The sequence below is a fragment of the Sturnira hondurensis genome, unplaced genomic scaffold (genome assembly GCF_014824575.4).
Source record: "Sturnira hondurensis isolate 20B ecotype Veracruz unplaced genomic scaffold, ASM1482457v3 Scaffold0014384, whole genome shotgun sequence".
Classification (NCBI taxonomy): Eukaryota; Metazoa; Chordata; class Mammalia; order Chiroptera; family Phyllostomidae; genus Sturnira; species Sturnira hondurensis.
Genome location: NW_028087015.1, coordinates 8,214,301 through 8,224,161, shown reverse-complemented (window position 1 = coordinate 8,224,161; position 9,861 = coordinate 8,214,301). Strand labels below are relative to the sequence as shown.

At 44.9% G+C, this 9,861-nt stretch overlaps 1 protein-coding gene across 2 annotated transcripts; it reads left to right on the top strand.

The window, feature by feature from the left end:
• The first annotated feature begins 25 nt into the window (after positions 1 to 25).
• Positions 26 to 9,845, top strand: CCDC127 (coiled-coil domain containing 127). Of its 2 annotated transcripts, XM_037062920.1 has the most exons (4): positions 45 to 154; positions 1,355 to 1,485; positions 4,897 to 5,595; positions 8,860 to 9,845. In XM_037062920.1, the coding sequence occupies exons 2-3, from the start codon at positions 1,365 to 1,367 to the stop codon at positions 5,556 to 5,558; spliced, it is 783 nt and encodes a 260-aa protein (XP_036918815.1). In that variant the 5' UTR covers positions 45 to 154; positions 1,355 to 1,364; the 3' UTR covers positions 5,559 to 5,595; positions 8,860 to 9,845. The 2 variants fall into 2 exon arrangements, with proteins under 2 accessions (XP_036918816.1, XP_036918815.1); XM_037062921.1 differs by lacking the exon at positions 8,860 to 9,845 and having other exon boundaries at positions 26 to 154; positions 4,897 to 7,582.
• Positions 9,846 to 9,861: the final 16 nt, after the last annotated feature.

Here is a 9,861-nt window from a genome sequence, read left to right as displayed (position 1 = left end):
CGCGCCCACGTCAAAGCTTGATAAGACACTGCGCCTGCGCACATCGCCGCGACTTGGGGAGGGGGGCTGGTGCTTGGAGGCACCGCACCTGCGCAGAGAGGACCCGGGGACTGCTGTCTACTGTGTTGCTGTATTGCGCGCTCGAATCAAGGGGGTAGGTTGCGGGGTTGGCGCGCTCTGAGTGTGGGAGGCCAGTGTTCGGGGGTGGGCCAGGGTGCCTCCTGTGGAAGCCCCCGCGGTTGGGTGGGCTGACGACCCGGCCGGGGTCGGTTCAGTTCCGTGCTTAGGGGTCTTTACCCCCTCGCCTGTTGTGGTCCAGATGGTGTTTCTGTTTTCGTTCTGTGCTAAGAGATGTCTGAGATCCTTTGTGGAAGGAAGTGGCGTGGGAATAATAGTAGCAATGGTCAGAAGTAATGTGATCGTAATGCCGCTTTTAATATAACCTCAGATTATTAAAATCTTTTGGGGATGCAGTTGTGTGCGACAATTTTGAATTATTTTGAGTAAGTTGACAAGGGACCATTCACATTTTACTGACATTTAGATTGTTGCCAATTTTTTGCTGCTAGTAAATAAGGCCTAGCCTGTGTCTTTTTGTAGGACTACAATGCTTTTATTAGAATTACACGTTCCCTCAGGCCACAGCCCCTGAGGGAGTTGAACAGCACGCTTCCCAGATGTCCTCTGACAGTCATGCAGTTTAGTACTTTCAGATAACTAATTTCTTATTCCATTGTTACCACAAACTCCTTACCGTGAAGTCTTGAGCCATATTTTTGGCACATCTTTATTGCCAATTGGAATTTTAGGTTTTTAGATATTAAGCAAGTGTTTACTGAAGAAAACCATTAAGATTTTCAAAATTCAGTTGAATCTCTTTTTGAGACGACAGCCTGGTGATGGAGATAAACCAGGAGCATCAGGCAGAAACATCTATTAGCTGCAGTTCATGACCAGTGTCTGGGATGAAGTCTTCACTCCCTGGGACTCAGCCCCTCAATACTTGTCACCCTTCCTAAAGCAGCCAGTGTTTTGACACCTTCCTATTTATATGTCATAATGTAATACCATAATTTTAAACATTTTTATACTAAGGAACTTTTCTCATCCTTAGCTTGTTATTTCAGTTATTGAGACGTCTCTGTCATCACTATACTGTGAACTGCTTTTATCTGCGATCTTGTGGTTTTCTTCTTTTGATCCCATAAGATTCAGTGATGGGCAACACACATGTGGTCTGAATACAATTTTTTGGAAGAGAAAAAGGATTCCTATGAGCCACGTAGATGATAAAATTGTGACAGATGTACTGTATTCCGTTTGTATGGCTAATGGTTTTATTATTTACTTTAAGGTATATCTTCATGAATAACTTAAATGACCCACCAAATTGGAATATCCGGCCTAATTCCAGGGATGATGGGGGTGATGGAAGCAAATGGAACTATGCCCTGTTGGTTCCCATGCTGGGATTGGCTGCTTTTCGTAAGTCACAGTTTTCCTGAGTGGCATTTTCTGGGCTGGTAGTGTGGAGCCCAAAGACTATGGGCTTTGGGACCTGACGGATGCAAGTGTACATCCGAGTTTTACGCCAAATGGTGTGTCTTGGGCAAATTACTTTACCCTCTGAGCCTCAGTTTCCCTGTCCATGGGAAGTGGCAAATCAGAGTTACCTTGATGTGTTGTGAGGGTTAAATAAGACAAGATATTTAGGAGCATTTTGCGTGGAGTGGATTTTAATAACTCATCTCCCTTTCAAGGCTTCACTACTCTGCAGGGAGTTCCTTGGTTCCAGCTGCCCTTCAAGGACTGAGGAGGGAGAATAAAAAGGGCCTAAAAAAACGTGTTGTGGATGTCTGTTTAATGTTTAGAAATCAGTCTTTGGGAGGCTTCATTCATGAAACCTGTTCAGCCTAAAAATTCTGTCTGGTCTGAAGTTACTTTGCACCACTTTGGGGAAATTACCATCCGCCATTCCATTGTAATTATTCCAGCTCTTAGCTTACGTCCCTCAGCACACGATAAGTTTTCTGATGCTTAGGAGTTGGTTTTATATATTGCCATATCCCACGGTTCCGGGTTGGCATTTAAGAATACGAGAAAATGAATAGTGGATTGGGAAAAAAAGCAAAAGCTGCCTTCTGTTTGCAGTGGCACTTTCTATAGGGTGCTTTTTACATGCCTGGATTTCTCAGGGGGGCAGGTTTATGTAGAAGAAGTGGAGTCTGGCAAGAGTAGAGTTTATCAACCTTGTTTATCTACCTTTGCTTTAGTTGGACTACGCCAGGGGTCTAGTTAACACACTTAAGTTGCAATATAATTTCTCAGCCATGTAATTACACATTTTGGAGGGAGAATCCTTATAAGAATGCAGTTAAAAGACTTCTCTGATCACATTACCTAAGCAAGACCACCAAGAAGAAAACAAATATTCCTCAACCCTTCTCGGGGATAGAAAGCATCATTTCCAAAGTCCCAGGACAAGAACTTCAAAAAGCTATAAAGTCTATAAGTCTATAGAAAGTCTATAAAGCTGGAGATGAGTTTCAAAAACAAACGGAAAATGAGTCACTCCAGGGCCTCTCCCAGCGTCAAAAGTAATTATTACATTAGTACTGGTAATTGTAAATCTTTCAATTCACTCACCAAGTTCATCACCTTAGCTGCAGGCAACAGTCTTTCCAAGTTGTGCTTCAAAAGGTGGCAGGCTGGTGAGCTTGTCAAGGGCAATGCCTTAGGGCTGGATTTAGTCTTTCACCGAGAAGCAGGCACTGTGCAGATCACTGCGGCATAAAAACCAAGTCTGGTCACACTCTGTGGGGCTTGATGTTTAGTTTTCTAAGAAAGTGCCAACATGTTTTCTAGAGTGGCTGTACCATTTTGTTCTCAGGCGCTGTGTGAGTGGCTCAGGTTCTGGGCTTCCTCATCAGCATTTGGTGGGGTCACTATTGTTTCAGCTTCACCCATTCTTGTAGGTGAGCAGTGATGGCCCGCTGGGGTTTTAATTTGCGTTTCCCTAATGGCTAGTGATGTGGAGGATATTTTCACTACTTACTTGCCATCAGTGTATCCTTTTCCCGGAAACGTCTGTTCCTGCCTTTCAGCCATTTCCTAAGTGGATAGTTTTTAATGCTGACTTTTGAAGTTTTACTGTATTCCAGATTCTAGTACTATAGTGGCCCTTCGGCTTACAGACATCTTCTCCCAGTCTGCAGCTTGTCTTTTCATTCTCTTCATGGAGTAATTCACAGAGCAAAAGTTTCACTTTTGATGAAGTCCAGTTGAATCAACTTTTCCTTTTATGGGTCATGCTTTTCCTGCCAAGTCTGAGAACTCTTTGCTTAGTCTTAAATCCTGAAGATTCTCTTATATGTAGTTCCTAAAGTTTTAGTTTTATGTTTTACACAAAAAGTGGATGATTCATTTTGAGTTAGTTTTTGTATAAGATCTGAGACGTGGGTTTTCTTTCTTCCTTTCCACTCTTTTTCCTTTTTGTTTTCCTTTCTTGCTTTCTTCACCGGCCAAGACTTCCAGGACTCTGTTGAATCGTGTCTGATCTTACAGGAAAAGCTTGCAGCCTTTTCACCATTAAGTACAATGGCAGCTATAGGTGTTTTACAGATGCTCTTCCTATGTGTCAAGGCCAGGAAGTTCCCTGGATTCCTGTTTCTCTGTGTTTTTATCACGAATTTCAAGTTTTGTCAAATGTTGTCTGCATCAGTTGATGTGGTTGTTTGATAGATTGTTCTTTACTCTGCTAGTATGTTGGGATACATCGACTGATGTTTTAATATGAACCACTCTGACATGTTTTGGAATAACAAGTGGGCACTTGGTTATGCTGTGTCACTCTCTGTGTGGAATTTCGTTTGCCAACAGGTTGCTAAGGACTTCCATGTCTCTGCCCAGAAGGGATACACCAGGTGTTTCAGCCGTTTGGTAGGGCCTTCTCTCTTCACACCCCCTTCAACTTGCTATTTTTTTATTTCAGTTAGTGTATTTTTCAGTTCTAAAATGTCCATTTTTTGGGTCTTCTGTTTCTTTACTGAAACTTCCATTTTATTTCTTTGCTCTTCATTATGATGACTGCCTTAAACACTGTCAGTAACACTGACCTCTGTTGTCTGAGCAGTGGTGTCTACTGATTACCTTTTTTTAGTCAACATGAGATCTTCCTGATTCTTGGTATGAAGAGGGATTTTCAGTGGAAACCTGTGCATTTTGGGTGTTATGTTTTGAAGGTGCTTTTTGTTCAGACCTTTTCTGACTGGCTTTGTGGGCAGTGTTCCGATAGGAAAAGGGCGGTGCTGCCACCTTCCTCCCAGGCGGCGGGTGGAGTCCAGGCTCCCCAGTGTCCTCTGGCTCATCGCCACCACGTCTTGACATTGAACTTCTTACTCCATCTTTTATGTACCACTGTCAGAGCAGGCAAACACCTGGGACCTCAGCTGGTCACTGGTGATGGCCAGGCAAAGCCGAGCACATTTTGAAATTTCCTATAACCTGGCCAACAATATTCGAAGCCTACCCATATAAATTCCTTTCAAAAGTAGTCCATATTAATTTTGAAATGTTGTCAACAATAGGTGGGGCACTGTGGTTTGATAGCAAAAGAGAACAGTGGGGTTTTCTTAGCGATGGAAAATTGGAAGACTGAATGGGGGACTCTCTGCCTGCAGCCTGTCATCCTCGTCCTTTGGGAGCCCTTTTCTGATGTAAAAACTTGGTGTATTACGTAGTTTCATACAAAATATTATCTTTTTTGTAACTCTCAGGACTTGAGAGTTTATTGAATTGCTGTCTTAGCTGCTTTATTTATTTATTGTTTTAAGACTATAGAACTTCAGCTCTGGCTTTTAATTATGTGTGTTTTTGCCCTCAATTTATTCATGTCAGGTTGGATTTGGTCTAGAGAGTCCCAGAAGGAAATAGAAAAAGAGAGAGAAGCATACCGTCAGAGAACGGCTGCTTTCCAGCGGGATCTTGAAGCCAAGTACCATGTCATGATCTCGGAAAACCGACGTGCCGTTGCTCAGTTGTCTTTGGAACTTGAAAAGGAGCAAAACAGAACGACTAGCTATCGAGAAGCCCTTATCGCTCAGGGACGCAAGCTGGTGGAAGAAAAGAAGCTTCTGGAACAGGAACGGGCTCAGGTCATGAAAGAAAAGAGACAGTTGCAGCCCTTGAGAAATGTGTATCTGAGTTGCCTGGAAAAGGAAGAAGACTGGCAGAGGAGGGCCCGGCTTCTGCTGAAAGAGTTTGAAAGCGCTCTTTCAGAAAGACAGAGTATCTACTGCAGCCTGGTCCTCCCTCGCCGCAAGCGCCTGGAGATAGAGAAGAACTTACTGGTCCGAGCAGCCACCGACCCCATCGCTGCAGACCTAGAAATGGCAGCGGGCTTGACTGACATATTTAACCATGATACCTATTGTGGTGATGTCTGGAACACCAACAAACGCCAAAATGGGAGACTCATGTGGCTGTATCTCAAGTATTGGGAACTACTTGTTGAAATGAAAAAGTTTAAGAAAGCAGAGAAAGCCATACTAGAAGAGTAAGACGAGAATGAAATAAGACTTCTTGTGATGAATCAAGGTCAGACTGTCTTTGTGGCATTCTGGGTTATCCAGTGTTTGCTTTTTCCCTTCTTCCTGTTACCTGAGTCACCTGTGTTGTGGCCACGTGCACAGAGTGTCCTTCCAGCTTGCCACCCTGAGTGGGACGGCAGCCCTCAGCAGACATAGGGTTAGCTTCCTGATCCTCTGCAGTTACTAAGGAAGCTGTTTCTCAGAAGCGGTTTTTAAGCTGTTGCCATTTTATTAAGCAGAGAGTATAACCTCATATCTTAGCTCTAGAGTAAAATGTTTTTTAAGAAAGTGAAATACAGTAGTGATCCACACTATAAGAAATTTCCTGGTTTTCTGGTTTATCACTACCTAAATAACTTCTGTCTTTTCCACAAATTATTTTTCTTCTAAAATTACATTTAGAAGTCATCAGGTAATGGATAGAACTCCCTACTGCCAAGTAATGGATAGGACTGCCTAACAAATGACAATTGGGAAGTAGTAATATTATTGAGGTTTTATATTGTTTTAAACATTTCTCCCACCAAAGGGAAAAAAGGTTTTCTTGTATCCACTTGATTCCCTAGTGAGTATTTGGAATTTGGCTTGTCTGTATTCAGTAAACAGATATTGTTGATTACTGATGACATACAGTAAATGAAACCTGCAGTTTCAAAGATACCTACCACCTTCATGTATAATTTTTACTCCTTACAAAATGTTTTTACATAGATTATCTCAATTTTTGCCACAAATCAGTAAGTAGGAAGGCTCTCATGGCCCCATTTTTTCACAAAGCTAATATAATATGAATCAGCCTTTACTATTCTTTGTGTACGTCACTCAAGTAATCCCAACCCCACCTCTATGCAGTAAGTTAACGTTACCATCCTCTGGATCCAGGGTCCCCGAGACCACCCCTAGTTGGATGACTCAGCACAGAGCTGTGCTCACAGCGAAGATTTGGTATCTGGAAAGGACACGAAAGGAAAGACTCGTGGGGTGGAGTGAGGAGATCAGGTGCAGCTCTTGAGGCCCCTCCCAGGGGATGTGATCCCCAGCAATGAGCTGTGACAACCTGTGCGATGTTGCCAGCCAGGGACACTGCACAGATAGCACCCTCCGCCTGGCATGGCACGTGCCCAGCAAATTCCAGAATCCCAGAAGGAAAGCAGGTGCTCAGTCCGAACTCACTGCACAAGGTTTAGGAACACTCAGCCACTCTTACTAGTTAATGGTGGTGGAAACCCTCCCGAAACTCAGGACCCCAGATGCTAGCCAAGTGCCGACTCCCTAAGCAGACCTTTTGGAGGACACCGTGTCAGGCCTGTGGTGTGAACTCTTTTCTGCCCATCATATTACAGGTGAAGGGAACTGGCAGTGAGGTCAGCGAAAGTTACCTGCTCAAGGTCGCCCTGGCCGGCATGTTGGAGCCAGCATGGACCCAGGCAGTTTGGCTCCAGAGCTGCTGCTAACTTAGGTGCAAATGTGTGATAGTCAGTGGCCTTGCAGTGAAAGGGTTGAGATCCATCTAGTTTCGAATCCTGACTCCCCACCTGCCTGCTTGCCTGTCTGTGTGGCAGTAAGACATACTGTGGAAAACATTAAGCTCATAGAAAACTTCAGTTAACGGTAGAGTATAAGCATTAGAGCTACACTTTGTGGAGTACCTAATGCCCACCAGTTCTTATGTAATTTATGCTTATATGCTGTTTAAATCTTCAGAACCATTTCAGAGATGAGAACGCTGCCTCAGTAAGTTCCCTAAAATGGAGGCAGGCCCTGTGCCCGGCTCTGCCTGGAGCCCCGGGGCTCTGCTCATGGGGGGTCTAGAGCTTTCTCTGCAGGCCCGGAGTGTCTTTCCGCTCTGTGGCCACCACTGATCTGAGCATGTGATTTCTGCCGTTAAATCTGGTGCATGTTCTGGTTCCTGTTACTCCACCGATGTGTCACATGTCCTTGGATAAACTACTTAATGCTTTTTCTTTTGATTTTGTCTTTAAATAAGGAAAATATACCCAACCATTTAGTAGATGAATGATTTTCAAGGAGAATTGTTAATCATCATATTTTCTAGTGTCCAACATGCTCTGAGCCTCGCCTCCTTCAACAGCTAGAACAGATGAATATATTCAGAAAAAGGCACTTCAGATTGTAAAAGTAGTAAGACAAGTTTTCTATAGAAAAAATGAATTAGGCCACATTATATTTGCACGGCACAGTTGACTTCTGTTGGCAAACTTCAGTGTCAGTTTGATGCCATCTATCTTTTTTTGGTAAAGATGTTATTTATTTACTTTTTAGATAGAGGGGAAGGGAGGGAGAAAGAGAGGGAGAGAAACATCAGTGTGAGAGACATGGTAGCCTCTCACACACCACCAACTGGGGACCAGGCCTGTGTCCTGACTGGGAATTGAACCAGTGACCTTTTGGTTTGCAGCTGGTGTTCAGTCCACTGGGCCTCACCTGCCAGGGTGACATCTGTCTTTTTAAAATTGATGTTATTAGGTTTGAAATGTTTACACAATGTGGTGGTGTTTGACAGCGTCACAGATGTACTAAAAGATTTCTGGATAAAGTGAGATTATGGTGGAACATTGTTGAACTGAAATGGTTTTTCATGGAAAAAAAGAATAGCTACTCAAGAGCTCTGTGAGTACATAATTGGAATGAACTGTCAGGCACAAGGGTTGTTAAGATGAATCAGCGCCCTCTCTTGGCCAGAGCGGTGAACAGGAAGTGGTGCTGAACTCCAGGAGGAAAAACAATGCTTAATCCCCTACAAAGGATGTAGGGGTGGCAAGGATGGGGTCCCCATGTTCCAGGTGGTGGTCCCCACAGTCCAGAAAAATTGTCCCCCAGTGTTCGTCACAGCAGTCCCCAAGTGTATTGGGTGATGGTCCTACTGTGTCCATCACGGTGGTCCCATCATATCTCCATTTGATTCACCTGTCTGTCCCCTATCCCGAGTACCTTTTCTTTAGAAATTTATTTTTCAATTACAGTCGACATAAAATATTAGTTTCAGGCCCTGGCTGGTGTAGCTCAGTAGATTGAGCGCAGGCTGCGAATTAAGGGGTCACCAGTTCAATTCTCAGTCAGGGCACATGCCTGGGTTGCAGGCCAGGTTCCCAGTGGGGGCCACATGAGAGACAACCACACATTGATGTTTCTCTCTCTTTCTCCCTCCCTTGCCCCCCGCTAAAAATAAATAAAATCTTAAAAAAATATTAGTTTCAGGGGTACAGCACAGTGATTAGACATTTATGAGTGCATTTTCTTACGTCCACAGTTTGCTTCTGTGTGGGGGCCACATCTCCTGCTCCTGGACCATGGCAGAAACGTCAGGCATCGTGAGAGCCACAAGTTACAGGCTGGGCAGGTGCAGTGAAAGCCTGTTGTGGCTGGATGTGCACACTCAGGGCCGGGCTGAGCGAGCCCACAGGAGCACGTTAAGTGTGCATACTGGGAATGTGCGGAGGCGCGGTCCTGTTCAGGCTGCTCCATGGGTTTCGTGATGGCTCCACTGAGCCCCCCAGCCTCTTGGGTTGAGTAAGAATGGATTATTCCCTGGGGACTCCAGGGCACAGGGGACATTTGCCACCAGTAGACATCTGTGTGCCTGCTCCTGCCCCAAATTACAGATCCCAGGCCACCATGGCACCCCTGGGCCCTTCTGTACCAAGGCTGCCAGGCTCCGCCAAACACATGTTGGGGTCCCACCTGGCTGGCACCCAGAGGCCAAGTCTGTCATCAAGAGACACATCACAGACACAAACAGTAGAAGCTACTCTGCTCTTTGCAGTTAGAATCAAATCATTTAAAAAGGTTGCCATGCCTACTCTCTTTCCAAGAGCTTCTTACAATGGCAGACCCCATGTGCTGGAAATAGGATTCCAGAGATGACCCGAGTAATAGATCCAGGCGTGCAGCAGGTCAGCAGAGAGCAGATCTGATTAGCATGGATGCTCCAAGTCCCCACTTCCCTACCCCCTGCCCACTCAGTGGAAGGAAGGTTCCTGCCCCCTCAGCCCACAGGCCCCTAAGAAGGCACTCACTCGCTCTGGAGACCCAACCCCAGGGGCCCCACTCCTTTGTGGGAAGAAGGCATGAGACATCCTAGGGCAGGAGTACCTGGGTGGGGACACACCGGGGGAGGAGGCAGCGTGGAGTTGGACCACAGGGCAAACACTCATGGCGCCTGTGGTGTAAGGAGGGTTTGGCCAGATCAAGTACTAGCTTCTGTCTTGAGAAAATGTTTTATTTTCTTAGGTTCCTTTAAAAATTCTGAATT

Bases quoted from the DNA above. Each gene is read 5' to 3' on its own strand.
- CCDC127 (XM_037062920.1), top strand. From the start codon at position 1,365: ATGAATAACTTAAATGACCCACCAAATTGGAATATCCGGCCTAATTCC. The intron at 1,486-4,896 runs GTAAGTCACAGT...TATTCATGTCAG, and splicing joins GCTGGGATTGGCTGCTTTTC to GTTGGATTTGGTCTAGAGAG.